At 33.9% G+C, this 16,003-nt stretch overlaps 1 protein-coding gene across 1 annotated transcript; it reads right to left on the bottom strand.

The window, feature by feature from the left end:
* Window positions 1-2,610: 2,610 nt before the first annotated feature.
* TRIADDRAFT_60986 (uncharacterized protein) lies at window positions 2,611-7,767 on the bottom strand (the record flags this gene model as incomplete). The annotated part of the gene is made up of 10 exons (XM_002116904.1): window positions 2,611-3,289; window positions 3,534-3,640; window positions 3,847-3,913; window positions 3,994-4,486; window positions 4,566-4,704; window positions 4,836-4,902; window positions 5,001-5,118; window positions 5,242-5,368; window positions 6,282-6,423; window positions 7,679-7,767. 10 exons carry the CDS (start codon window positions 7,765-7,767, stop codon window positions 2,611-2,613), a joined length of 2,028 nt encoding a protein of 675 aa, XP_002116940.1.
* Window positions 7,768-16,003: the final 8,236 nt, after the last annotated feature.

Here is a 16,003-nt window from a genome sequence, read left to right as displayed (position 1 = left end):
CAACATAACGATGCTACTTCTACCCTTGGGTAGCACTTTTTTTTACACTTCATTGGCGCAATTGAAAACTGGAAATGATGACTAAATTGTAGGCGTGTGACTAAGCTATCATTCTATTCAAAATATTGGAGTAATCATGCTTCAATGGATTTAAAATCAGCCTACAACTGTTGCTATTCATTGGAACCGATTGAAATGTGTGGCGAACCGCGCTTACTTCTCATCACCGAATGTCTACGAGTACTTGAATATAGTCATTCATTGACCGTAGTTGGCAATCAAATGCTAGAAAAAAAGCTGAAAGACATTGCATGCAATGAATACTATATCCTACTAGTAGTTCCATTCAAGTCAAAGTTACTCCATGATGATGATGGCTTCGTCAGCGATGTCATCTATGCCAAGCGTCGTCCTACAACCTATTGTATCAATGTCACTGGCGAAAATTCACCACTGTACCATTCTAACGAAGCACTACAACATACTAACATTGGCATGAAAGCCATTTGGAATAGTATTTTGAACAAATGAAGAGAAAAAACGCAACATACTGTTGTTGGTTTGATTGTACAAGTAGATTGTCAACTAATTAAATTGTTTTCAATACTTGGTTTACACCTGTATTGTACTGTGTCGCGATAGGAGAATACTGTCTAAAAAGGAGTGTAATTGCAGGCCATTTGAATCTCATTTCTCCTTGTTGTCGTTGATTTTATGACTGTACATCACTGACGGGCATGAAAACAGTGTTCAATTGCCGAGAATGGCATTACGTTCACTCTTGCAATTGAGTATTTTCTTTCATTTTTTTCTTTTTTTTTCTTCATTTTTTCTCACAGCCATTGAACAACCAACATCAATGCGACACAGAAGACCAGATACAATACTGTGTATTGTATCATTTCAGTGTACATTGTGGTATTTTGGTCCGCCAATATGCCCCCTTGAAGTTGCAATTGATACCGTCTACACCGCAAGCGATTGATTTTAAATGATCTTCAAGTCAGTGACGATTGCCAAGGTTGGGGAAAAAAAAAATAAAATAACGATGGTAGTCCCACTAGAATGGCTGTCATGTTGTATTTTGGTGGACAGTCGACTCCATTTTTATGTATGGAGTCGACTGGTGGCCATGGTTGTGGTAAGCTACCCAGAGTACCGTAGTTTGTCTCCTTGACTCATTGACAATATGGGTGATAGTTGTCACTATGGAGTGGATTGAAAGACAGCCAGTGGCTGGCTTAACGTCTACCATTGCAAATTGGACATGATTCAGACTGACTTACTTCATTATCCTGAACAAATTTCCCTTGATGGAAAACTTCACCTCCTAACTGAGCCAACGGCATACTATCAATTCAATTCGTCTTGAAAAATGGACTGAAAAAATGGCAAAAGGAAAGCGCCAATGGAACTGATTTTTTTTTCCTCTCTTTGGACTTGTCTTTTGGCCAATAGTGGTTGGCTCGTTCGCTGGATGCTTCAACCGTGGGCTGAATGACGTGAGGGGGATGGGATGACCTGTACCGACCGACGTGCTCGAGTGCAACCAATCAGTCTGAGTGTGTGACGGACTGAAGCGAACTGATTGACAACAAGGCTACAGTACGGTTTCACATGCGCCGGAGTGAAAGATGGACAGTATGTACTGTACACTGTACGGACTTGCAGTACAGAACACTACTGATTGGTAGAAATCCATGGGTAGGACAATAAGGACATGTACCAGACTACCAGACTCTGGACATACTGTACAGTACTGGACAGTGTACAGTTGGAGGTACTGTACTGTATTGTGGTCTGGACCTTGGTCTACTGTACAGTACTGTACTGTACAGTGTACACTGTAGACTCTACAGTACAGTGCAACGTTTCAAGTACTGTAGTCCTTCAAGCCAATCTCGATACGACTAAACTGGTACGCTATATCATCCAACTCCAATACAACACTGTCAAGCCAGTACTTCGCAAAGATTAATCCATAAACTCTTTCTATCCCTTTGATCGAGGATCTGGAAAGGGGAAGGGATCACGATTTCTACAGTTGAAAACTTGAAATGCATGATTTCAAGCTGGGACCTCTTGAATAAATGCACTTTTCACAGGTTACTGATTCGACTAGACACAAACGATTGAATGAAATTATTAATGACTACTGCAAGTACACGGTCCTGGACATTGTACAACAGTGCATGTTCGAGAACTTACTGCAGCATTGACTGTACAACACTGCTGCACATACTGTACAAATACCCTACACATCACAGTGGCATATCACTAATTCAGTAAACCATAACTGAACAGCAAACATGTATTGCCAAGCAACATATCCTACAAACAAATAATAAATAAATACAATAATACATCGATAGTCGCATATTTTTATTAGTAGACAATGGTAAGAATACATAATCTTGTTATATTCTTAATCCTCATGGTATTGATTGAATTAAAATCGTTCAATTTAGCTCACATTTGTACATAAGGACATACGTACACATAATAGCAATCTCAATAAACCTTTTAGGAGTCATTATCACATAAACTTCGAGTATTAATAAAACAGGATAACTTATCGACTGCTAATTCAAATATAAATTAACAAAGTCACTACTTGCGATCTTTTTCAATATGGCCTGTAACACCAGACGGATATCGATTTGAATCGTGAGTATTCGATTGCAATGAATCAACCATCATAGGACGATGATGGCCAATAAAATGCGGACTCGCTGTAACTATCGGCGAAATTTCGGTCGATCCAAAATTGGTGACACCATTGGATGGTTGCAGTATACTACCTACTGCCATTAATTCAACCATCTCTGCTCTCAGTGCCGTAATTTCTCTGTCACGCTTCTGCAATTGGGCTTCAATGAGTTCTTTTTCATGCTTTGCGATTCCCATATGCTCAAACATATCCATTTTTATTCGAGTTTCAGATTTTAAATCATTTTCTAATTTAATATTCTTTTCTTGCTGTGATGAAATGTTACATTTTAACGATTCTATTTCTTTTTTCATTCTTGATATTTCCGTCTGATTTTGATGCCTATAGACTTCAAATTCCTGTCGGGCATTTCTAAGCTGATCTTGTCGCTCATGAAGTTGCGTCAATAGCATACCCTTCTCCTTTTCCAACGTAGCTTGAGTCAAGCGGCAACTATCATGAGATATATTAATTGCTAAATTTGGCTCCATTTTCTTTTGCCAACTACTTTCAACTTTAGACTTTTTATCATTCTTTTTAGAGTGACTATCTTTGTTGGCGCTTGATAAACTCCTATTTCTATTCAAAATTTCAAGTAGAGCAATAAATTAATTATAGCATGCTCCAATTTCTAAAGCCATTGTAATCAATTAAAAAATGTTGTTCGCCGTAATTACTTGTACGCGCATATATACTGTAGAAAGAGATAGTTGCACACTGTATCAACGCATTATAACATAATGTGGTATACGTTTATTAGAATGATTTATACTGTAGGCAAAAAAAATCGAAATTGATGGTAAGAATTTCATTTCTGTTGTACCGATTGCCACTTGAGTTCTTCAAATCTTCTTTAACAGCCTCTGTACGCCTGGACTCTTCTACTAATTTTAGTTGCTGACGAAGCTCTTGTTCGACATAGTCTTTTTGCTAAATAGGTTGACATCGAAGCAGAAATAATCAACAATACAACCATACTGATTGATAGTAAATAGTATTTCGCTCTAACATAATTACGCCAATGATTCGTAACATACATCTACTACAACTACTAGGAATGATGAAAGCAAGATCGAAATAACACAATTTTAAATTCTAATTTAAGGCATATAATATCGGTTTTGCACGTATAATACCTTTAGGTCATCTTTGACTTTTTTTATTTCAATTTCAAGATTAGTTATGATGGACGAGGCCTTTAGCCTGCAAGTATAATACAAATAAAAATGATAAAATAATGACATGGATAATTACTTTATGGACCATGTTTACATTAATCATACCTGGCAGCTTTCTCCTCTTGATACTGAATTACTAAAGAATCTAGTTCGATTTGCTCAGGTTTACACTCTCTACTCTCATAATTTATCTCAGTTTTATTATTCTTTTCTGATAAGGCTGCAGAACTTTGATCACATCTCGGATTTGTAGGCAATACGTAATCGTCGTCTACCTCATCTTTCGATAAATTCTTTGATGATACAATAGCCGGAGAAGTCTCCATGACTTTTCCTGCAAAATTCTTAGCACTGGAACTACGATTTGTATGATTAATTGTCTTTATTATGACATTACTATCACTGTCGGAGACACTTTTTTTATCTACAGTTTTGTTAATTTTATCAGTCAAGTCTTCATTTCTTCTAGCATTAATCACGTTATTATCTGGATTAGATTTGACTTTTGATTTATGTATACTTTGTACAGTCGTCGTCTTATGTTTTATCATATTCGAAAATCTTAGCGCCCAATCTTGCAATTTTTCGGCCACTGCGGCTGTATTATTAAAAATTTTAAGTTAGCATGACAGTAAGGTTATTGCCATAGTTATCAAAACAGTAGACTAACAGCATACCACTTAATGATGGATCGCTAGCTGCTGTTCCCGCAATCCGATTAAGAGCTTCTTTTGTATGCTCGTTTGAAGTCGTAGGTATTAATTGATTGATAGATGATATGATAGCTTTATCTCTGTGAATTTGCAACTGTTTATTCTACATATATAAAAGCAATATTGTAACAGGAAATAAATAATATCGCTATAGAAAAAACGCGACCTCGTACTCAACTTTTCTATCTAACCGTAATTATAGCATAGTGTAGATAGCAAATCTCATCCACTTACTCTTATCATTTGATATTTTAAATAATTTATTATTCCACGCCCTATCGTCACCAACGAATGCCCAATGCTAACATATAAAAATATTTATATTTCTTAATTTTTGATGTTACTCGATGTGATAGGAACATAAATAAATTATAATTACTTAGTTCACCATATCCTTACCTATGTGCAGCTAATGGGAGACATAATTCTAAATAAATTGGTAAATGGATAGCTCTCACCGTTGCTTCATTATATACAAATACCATCCAAATAAATAAGGTCGCTAAATTCAACCGTTCTAAAAGGTAAAGTTCAGTTAATTGATAAGTATAATAATAAAATTTAAATTGTGTTACGTCTTTTAAGAAATAAAAATATTAAGAATCAATCCGATTATGTTGGAATGTTAAAACTATCATACCAGAATGACACGCTATCTGCATACAATTATACGTGCTAGCAGTGAATAAGAGCCACCGCGTAGGAAACATGATTAGTAATAGGAAATCCGCTATTACAGTCAGTCCAGTCAGTAATATTGTAGCCTCCTAGAACGGTATGCAAAACACAAAAGATTTTAAGATATAATCTGTACATTTTTGATCGGTGACTACTGATTAGTTGAAATTATTAATAAAATGCCTAATACAACTACGATATACAATACAACAACTAGAAATAATTGTGATTATAATATAGTAGAAGCTCCATTATTCTTCAGAACTCTCGCTATAGTAATTCGTACGGTTTAGTAGAGCGAAAGCTATGATTGCAATCTCCATCAATATCCCATCCGATATCAGTATCTTGAGGTAGTGGCCATCGATATACTACACTATTAATATTAAATTATTTTCTCGAGCGTTGGTTATCTCAATTCTCATATTCTACCAGATAGCATAGTGTTACTTGTGCAATAGAGAGGCTAAGAGAGCCTATTATTATTATTGTTGTTAGACTGACTATGATAGTATCGTAGCCTTTAGCATTGGTTTTGCCCGTGCATCAAGTGAAAAACCGTCAATTTAAAACTGTTTGGTGTTAATCATCAATGTACTACATAATCAGTACCGCTTCAAACTTCGTAATCGATACAATGTATAAAATATTGATAGTAAATAAAAGCGTATTTAATGGCTATTAAAATGCTAGATCATCCATCAGTACTTTTATTTAGTCATTATCGTTTAATATCGTAACTTAAGCGGCTTCTTTAACTGTTACCACTAAGTCGAAGTACTGAGAATTTCAAGATCTTTATGTGCAGTATATACATTGAAAGTAAAAATTTTTGTTATTGACGGTTTTTGAAATGGCCATTATTTTATATTTGTATGTGGTATCGATCAAGAATTAAACTACAGTAGTAATGAAGGATTAAGCTTACAATCATAATCAGTTTGACAGCTTATTTCCACTGTATCTGCTATTAGATACTTTCTACAAAAGAGATTAACTTACCAATCCTTGATACTTTAAAATTTCGTAAGTATCTTTCATTAATAGCCATACGGGCCAAAGAAACTCAAAACGAAAATTTATTAAAGTATCCAGTGCTAGCACTGAAACCCAAGTGACAAGAAAACGGCCAATTAAAGTTAACCTATGAATAAATTTCAAAGTCAAAAATGTCAAAAGTGAAAGAAAAGATTGCAATTTTGAATAGATTTTAGTCAATTAAGAAATAATCATACGATATTAGTGGTTATAAATTAAAATTTTGTACGTTTGTGATATCTTTACCTGCAGATAGTGTAATGTAAACGTAATACTACAATGGTAGAATTTTAGCTGAACTAAACAATTTAAATACGATACTGCAGAAAGTAAATGCGATATTACCAACACTACTAATTGCTAGTGTAAATTAAAGTTGACAACAAATTGTAATTTGTTGCGAAAAATAGCTTTTCCTTCCTATTTTTATTAACATTTATATTTAACTAGTAACACCAGCTTTTGTGTTATATTATTCAATGAATAAAGACTAATTAATAATGTACATTTGGCTATTAACAATTTAAGACATATCAAATTTTGAGACTGAATTATGGTGATTTTTATATTTTAAAAATGTCACTGTTTCATTACTAGAGTTATAGACTTCTATATTACCCCCTAACATATATTTTTACCAGCCGATACTCGTTGTTAACTTATTCGATCCATACGCACTATAAGAAATCTAATAACTCACTCATTCTATTACTAAAGAACCATAATAGAATGCAACCGATATTGGCTAATCAATTAACTATCGACTTATACGTCTACGTTTAAATAAACATTACGTGGTAGCAAAAATCTCACTCTATTACAAAGCTATGTATGATATTTAAGAAGCAAGAAAGACGAAAAATGGTCGTATACTCCATACTATAATTCCTAACTGATTGCATTTCTAGTAATTCAGTTATACTTATCATAGCTGTACTTCAATAGTATTCTAATAGAAGTCTTACTACAGTATAGTACAGTACATCAATATCAGCATATAGAATAGAGTAAACAATAAATACAGTTTCATACTTATTTTCTCTCTAAAATATCGTCTTACCGAGTATGCAACAACAAGAAAGTTATTGTTAGCTTGTATTATAGCAATTACACTTTCCTTCCGGTTTTATACATTCGCATAGATATACTACATTTACAGCGTACATAGACCTTTTACAAATATTATATACTGTACGGTAGAAGAGTTGGCGTTTACGAAATATTCATATGCAAGCAGTAATAACAGCGGCTGATAGTAATTGGTCATGTTAAACTGATGGTTAGTCAACTATTTATTCACTATTTCAGAATTACAATACAATCCGTCCGTATAATTACAAACATAAATCCAATCTACTCACCTCGAAACCCTTCCATATATTGTATCGGTAATGCGTGTCTTCTTCACTGAACGGCGAACTTTACTTACCTCCGCAGTTCGCCGCTTCATGGATGAAAAACTGGAGTACAACTTTTATACAGTAAATTAAAGTCTATGAAAGAAATTAAAGAATGCACATATGAGAAGATTAAATTAGTAAAGGAATTATATTGGCCATCTTGCACGTATAGAAAAATTACTAATTGATTGTAGGCAAGTATCCTATTCTATATTACATTTATACATCTGTACGTAGTGTCATGTGAAATGAAAAAGTGATGATCAAGGAATAATTTATGTCATCTCTGGCATCGTATGGTTCTAAATTTTTAATATGAATGCGCTATGTTTACATTATACTTACTTAATATATAATCAGAGACCTAGAGATGCAACTGTTTACAATTTACTGCATTATCAATATTACAGTACACTGGTATACAGTAAAACAATCATTCAGTTACTGTACAGTATAATAAAAAAAAATAAAGGCATAGAAATGAAAAGATATAAAATTACATTGTTATTACGAAAAGCTAATATTAAGTAAGATGCTATACCATTTAAATCATGCCATTTATATGACTATATAAATTTTGAGTGAAGATAAATTAGCATGCCAAATAAAAGGAAAATTAGGTGAATTTTAAAGTCGTAATCTATGTAGATTACCCGAATGTGCTACGTACAACACTAATTATGCCGTACAGTTTTCAAATAAAGAGAAAAAGGAACCAATTGATCAATCTTTTTTTTATGACCACAGTTTAAAAGCCTAGAAAGCTTGATTTGGTGTACTGTATATTGGTTGAATATGTTGTATACGGATAATAAAAGATATAAAAAATAATCAGGGTGCTATGGGGTACAATTTATATTATATATACGAGTATAGAAAGCACTCTTCCATCATAATTATTTCCAGTGAAGTACATTATGAAAGTAACTTTTAATTACCCAAAAATATACCATTAACAACTGAGATTTAGAATCACGAAAGTAATCTTCAATTTGTAATAACTACTCAGATAAGATTATCCGAAGTTGAAACCATCTTTAAATTTGTTTTATAATGAGCTTTTCATTTCAATGTAAGTAACTTAGATAAATAGTAGTTTAGTCATTCAAGATTAATCTGTAATCAGAAAAGAATAACTCTGTTGCTTAATGTACATAATATAATGTATCAAATGTTTCTTGACATAGATTTCAGTTTTAGAAGCATCCATAAGCACTGTAATACCAATGAGATAATGGCCCACATTTGTACAAGGAAATCAATTTGCGATCCAGTATTAAAAGTGATTAGAAATACACGATATAATAGAATCTACCTGTGTGTATTGATTATAAATTCAATTATCGCGGTCATTTCTGCGTTCAACTATTGTTGTAACCTTGCAGGAATACATGATACAACGACTAACTACTGAAATGATGCTTGGAGCAAATTTTAAGAGATTGCGGTATACTCTTTTCATGGAATAAATTCTATTTTGAAATGTTTTAAAGAGTGCAAGTTTGCGGTTACAAAGGTTTATTAGCATGCGTCTTTTACACTCAATACTTTCATATACTGTAGTGTATTATCGATGAGTGATGGTTCCACTAGTTAACTAGGAAAACATTGCATTTTTCACCTATGTATGTATCTCAAGTATGTCTCAATATCGACACAAGTCGCATTCGTAATAGTGCACCATTGTGCATGCAAGATAAATGAATCCACTACAGGCAGTAATATCCCGTAGCGTAGTTTGCACCTGGTCTATTCATATCGCTATCGAGGCTGTAAAGACTGAACTCTTTGGCAGTGTTTCATTTCAATCAGGAATGATCAAGATTGATGGACTAGATTGTTGAGTATTAATATTACATCTCCATTTATGAACAGATTACACTATGCAGGAAAGAACAATTTTACAACTGGACACTATAAAAATGGGATTGATTCTTTAGCAGTATTTTAATTCATTTCAATCTGCAATATCAAGACGGATGGACTAGAGTGTTGAGTCGGGTTCAATCTCCTCGATTAGATTCAGTATTTTTACTCCTAATATTGATACTCCACTTGTATTAGAAAATGATCCTATTCGGTTAGACAAGTAACCATGTGTGTCAGGTAACATTGACTTGGTGCCCGGTACTCTATTACTATTAGCAACGAGTTGTTATACAACCGTACGTTATAACGATCAGGCTTTTTAGCAGGATATCATTTCAATCAGTCATATTAAGATTGATGGGCTAAATTGTTGAATATACAGTACAATATATTGATATAGCCTTGGTAGTAAGGATGATAGTGTACGGTTACCTAGTGTCCAAAATGGATGAAGATAGCACCACTTTGCGAAAGATATTTTATTGCTAACAGCAAAGAATTATTCTACCATTCGACGTTGTCAAAAAGGAAACCGTTGATACCTATTTGATGTTAATCAGGACTTTATGGACTAGAGTGCTACTATCGCTATAACGCTTGTACACGTATTAAAAGACGATAATATGGATGATAGCAACGAGTCATGGGCATCAATGAAGGTATCATGATCCTTGAACAATATCCAATTTCAATCAGTCACATCAAGACCAAGGGAGGACGAAATGGTTGAATATTGATACTCTATTCCTATTGAAGGCATAATACTGTAGGTCTATCAGCATGAGCACGGATAAAATACTACTTTGTGAAAGGTACTCCATCTTGCTAGGAGTAAGAGAGCCAGTAAGACAGAGCGCTGAATACTATCCTACAGGGATTCTATTGAATATCAATGATGTACCGACTATATACCCGATTACAGTAGTAAAGAGGTGAAAAGAGTAGTAATGGACTTTCTCTTTTGGACGACATACAATGCGTTGATTTGGTTTAGGTTTGATTTGACAATTTTGAATATAATAATTTTTATTTCCACTTGGGTAGTTGAAGAGAGACAAGTGGGAAAAGGTGATGAATGCATTTTTCTGGCCTGCTATAGTGAACAAGAGGTAAGATACTGAAACGGTGCTCGACACCCATACACAATACTTCTATTCTAGTGTAGTAGGCCTGGTGGAAGATTGGTGGCTCCAATCGACGGTACATGGTACTGTAGACAGGGCAGAAAGAAAGCATTTCCTATGGGAGTATAGAGTACAAGTACTGTAGTCATGGACCGGTCATGAACTGTAGCAAAATGGACAATCGTCTAGCCAATAATGTTCCACTGCCAATGAATAACATGATTAACATGGTGATCCAATTAGCAATGATTTCTGTGTATGGAAAGATGAGCCAGTCAATTGCTTTCGACAACCGAAGTGGAGCCAAACATGAGCACAATGAAAGTGTAAACTGCAGTAATATCACCGACTGCCTTAACAACATCATTTTCAATGTCAACTAGTATTGAGGACTATCTACCCGAGTAACAGTAATACAGTAGGACATAGACAGTCTATGGATGGATTGAAATGGATACGAATTGCATATTTCAATGGTGCTATCCCTATCCTAATTGTCTCTTAGCCATGACTTCATACGAAAGCACAATCTATTGCAGTAGAATTGACCGTCTATGGTTAGGCTACTTTGTGCATGTTTATTCAATAGCAATGACCGTATCAACTAAACGTGATCTATGACTACAGTAGTTGGTTGGCATGAGAGTCAAAGAGTGGCAATTTCCACTCATATCAATGTATCAATTCCATCTAGACTGAGTCGAGAGTCATGACCTAAAGTCACACCATGAATAAAATAATAACTGTGTCATAGAATATACATTCCTTTCGGTGTAGTCTTTTAAAATTGATTGTGAAACCATCGACTTACATTTCCTTCACTTGGCAACAGTACAACGATTGGATGTCTTTGGATAAAGTAAAAAAGTCTGCAAAACTACGCATGGATAGAAGTTTGTTCCAAGTTTTTCACTTTGTTAACATCGACTTTTGATTTTGCACGGTCTTGGAGGGCAACTTCCACTGGTTACTGTAGAGAGTAGAGTACAGTGTACTGTGTTTCACAGTACATTGTCCTGTAGTTCGCAGTACGCTGCACTGTAGTTTACAGTACACTGTACTGTGTGTACTGTAGAGTACAGTAGTCAGGTGCATTGTACTGTGGACGGTGCATAGTGCATACTGTACAGTACAGTACTGTGGACAGTGGATAGTGCTATTCCAGTGTCCACTGTACTGTAGAACCGAAATTGAACCGGACCCTTCTCAGGTTGAACTGTCCTCCACCGTACAGTACTGTGCTGTACAGTGTACAGTGGACAGTACATTCAGTACTGTAGCACTGTCTAGTACTGCCAGTCCAAAAAGATTTCGTCTCCTTTTCCAGTACTCAAGTACAGTACGAGATACTGTAGAGAGTGCATCTTGTACTGTATTCTACAGTACTCAGTGTACAGTACTGACATCAGTGACTGTAGCATAAGGTACTGTAAAACGACTGCTGCTGACGGTACAGTACAGTATTGCTTCATCGATCCATACTGCACTGTACACTGTACACTGTACACTAGTGTATTAACTTTGCTTACACTTCTAACTAGGAATAAATGGTTTTATCCATCAGCATTCTCTAGGATTTATTTTTTGGTTTTTACAAGCAAAATGAACATAAAGCGATCATCTAGGGTCATGATTCAAGAGATCATTATATTAAAAGTATCGAGAGAGAGTGATCCTAAGGTAGTATACTGTACTTGCATCAATGGTACAGCAATACTGTAGATGACCAACAAGCAATTCCATCGAAAAAATGACATCATCACGGTAGGCACATGCCGTCATCAAGTAAGGGATTTTACGTAAGATCAATGGATCCATTCCTAAAATCATCCGACAATTGGCGACTCATAGACACAGTACCTGTTAGTACATAGGATAAAATAGACACAAGTGGAGTAGGATAGAAATAGACTGACGTGTCTACACTTGCCTAGACAAATATGGAAATCAACCTTGCCTGAAGACAGTCATCAATGCGCATTGTCCTACTTGCGACACTATACTGTACTAATGACATCACGTAAAGCACCATAAGCTTGCTGTTCGCTTGTATTCATTGATTATCACTATCGCTAAGCCAATAGAAGAGATTAATAAGAAGAAAATCCACTCAATACTTTGGTTATCGCTTGATTCAATAGCATTTTTCTATTGTACAACTGAAATAACCTACAGAATTCTCCAACACCTGTCCTCCATCTATTGTTGCTTGATTAAAAATGATAATCAAAGCCCAACAAATCAACAAAAACCTTCCAGGCCAATACTAAGGACTAAAATTCGTTATTAAAAAAATAAAAATAGAAAAAAAGGATAAGGATTACCATCCGATTAGATACGCGTACATGATTATATCATATCGATAGACTGGTGTGCAAGGTTGAAAAGGATCAAAGTTGAACCACTACTGTGCAACCAAAGTCTGTTCCAAACTTGCACGCTCTATACTCGCCACGCATCCACGTCGATGGGTAAACGCGTATTAAGTATTGATACTATAGAGGAATACACATATCAGTATCGATCTACAATACTGCAAGAGTATACAATTCAATGGCATTAACGCTCGATATTGGAAATTGAAATCAACGGCATTAGTATTAATTTAATTACTGTAGTATAAACTTAAAGCATTGTCTATTCACAAGTTAGAACTGTCAAAACTAGAGACGCTGTTGTATTTTTTTTTAATAAGCGAGCAATTAAAATTAGGATTAAATAGACAGTAGTTCATATCTAGCCAATGCCGTAAATAATATTGAAAGGAATGAATTAGTGCCATGTTCAAAATTGGGTCCATTTTTTTCTCTTTTTTATTATTATTTGTTTACTTTATAGATCGATGGATGCGTACATATGCAATTAATTAACCTTATCCGTCAAGAAAATATCATTTATATGTAAATACTCTATATACTCATCTCCACTTCGTTGTCGACATTTATCCATACAATGCACGATACGTAGATAAAGTCAAGAATAATACTGCGGAAGAAATATACTTTAACTGGGAATCAGGTGAATATCGACAGTAAAGTTTCAATTGACTGGCATTGCTTATAATACGGCAAATCAAAAAATGAAATTAACATGTAGACACATTACTACACAATGTACATGCTTGGCTAGTATTCACATATCATGGAGTATTATACAGTAGTTATCCTAGAATTTTGCATGTTATTGTTTATCATAAAATGTTGTTTACCGAAAGAGCTAATAAAGTGAAGGATAGGCAGATTGAGTCAATATCAACCGATACAATCAAACGACAATAATACTGTAGATTAAATATGTACTAGAATAATAAATTCAGGAATAATACATTCTAGCTCAAGAAATAAAAACTAAAGACTAGGCTATATTATACTCTAGCTTTCATGATAAATACTAAGTAATTTTTAAAACATCTTCAATAATCTTCAATATTCCAACGTACAGTAGAACTGCTCCCTATCTAGACAACCATCGCTTAGCTATACCATTGGTGTACAACTGTACAGTATATCGTGAAAAGCTGTAAAATATTACATCTAATCAACCAGTAAAGACGGTACTTTTTGATATATTACAAATTAAAAAGTAGCCCTAGAGAGCGTATGTAATTTTTTACCCTGTACAATACACTATCATTAGTTCGGATTGTTGACGTAAATTATTCTATACAACATTGCAACTCAATAATTAAGTTTCCTAGACTATAATAGTAAAAAATTAATTTATATTGTGTCAAAGACATCCTGTATTCCAACATTTTTAATTATAAATATATGAATAAACGCATTGATGCTATTCTCGTCCAGTTGTCGTTTTAAACTTCATATTTCGATAATTTAGACAGCGTAGCCATCTGCTCTTTGTTCTTTTACTCAATGATTAGTATGATTAAAAGAATGAATACGTAATCTGAGCACATATTTGCCAATCTAATAGATTTCACCATTCAAAGTTAAATAAATTAAACAATAATAATTTTGTATTATCATCAGTTTTAGTAATATCGTTTATTTGATTGTATACGGATTTGATTATCTCGTAGACTAGTAAAATATACTGTAGCTTTTGCTTATTAATCAGCAAGCTATCCACTATCAATGATCTCCAATTGCATGATAGTAAGGCCCTATAAAAGAGTGACCCTTTCATGTTTCATTACACTACATATTAATCATCGATTAAGAATTGCTCATTCCATGTAGCAAGCTTAAAATTAACTAAGCAAACTGTTTTTTACTTATGAAGACAGTTGTCAATAATTCCAATTGAAACGGTAAACTCATACAATACATAACAATCGTAATACTATGTAAGTGAAACTGATTGCTATAATGGCGATTATCAATGAGCACCGTGGACATTAGGAAGTAGTATTCTTACTTTATAGCTTGTATGATAATTAATATACAGATATTTGAAGATGTTCATAAATTCAAGATTTTAAATTTAATAATTTTTAAATATCCATATTAAACTTGATCATTATATATTAATAATCATCCCTTGTAAATATTTTCCGTTATACTGGTAATACAAAATATATTATCATTATACATGATATCCAAGTAAATCTGACACTGTAATGAATGAATAGCTATACTCGTGCTTAGGAAGGGTCATATCTCAGCCGCGTTCCATACATACAAATATTTATATTCATATTCTAAAATCCTACAGTTAATACAGTATTCGATCGATGCTTCTCAACCGAAAGTGCCAAAAAATTTAATTACAAAAATCATTCAAGTTTATACCGAGCGTTCAATAGAATATTACTGATAGATTAACCGATATAATCTCACACAAATTAAGTCTGATCCTATCTTTCTACCCTTGACCAAGAAATAGCAAGTGCAAGGTATTTATACGTCTACGTATAGCTTACGAACCATGGAGTTATTCATTATGCGCACATAACTTTAGATGAAGTGATTCAAGCATACATTACTGTACTGTACATATGTCCACAAACGTAGACTTTGAAATCTAAGTAAATTAAACTCACTGCCCTATTTATCGTATCATTTAAAAATTACCAAGTGTATTATAAAATGGAATGTATATGCAATGACGTTACACAGAGCATATCATAAATAATAATACGACCAAAATAGACTTCATAGTATAGAGAATGGTTCAATTATAGCTCAATAAAATAAAGAATTATACGGCATGATTAAAGAGTACTAGCAATCCTACGTTAATTTATATATCTTTACAAAGGACTGGTATCAACACGACCGATGACAAGACAATTCATAATATATATCGATAATAACATTTAATAATAACTATA

Source organism: Trichoplax adhaerens, genomic scaffold, assembly GCF_000150275.1.
Source record: "Trichoplax adhaerens TRIADscaffold_19 genomic scaffold, whole genome shotgun sequence".
Lineage (NCBI taxonomy): Eukaryota > Metazoa > Placozoa > Uniplacotomia > Trichoplacea > Trichoplacidae > Trichoplax > Trichoplax adhaerens.
Note: the sequence above shows the minus strand (reverse complement) of the source record. Positions and strands in the feature narration are given on the sequence as shown.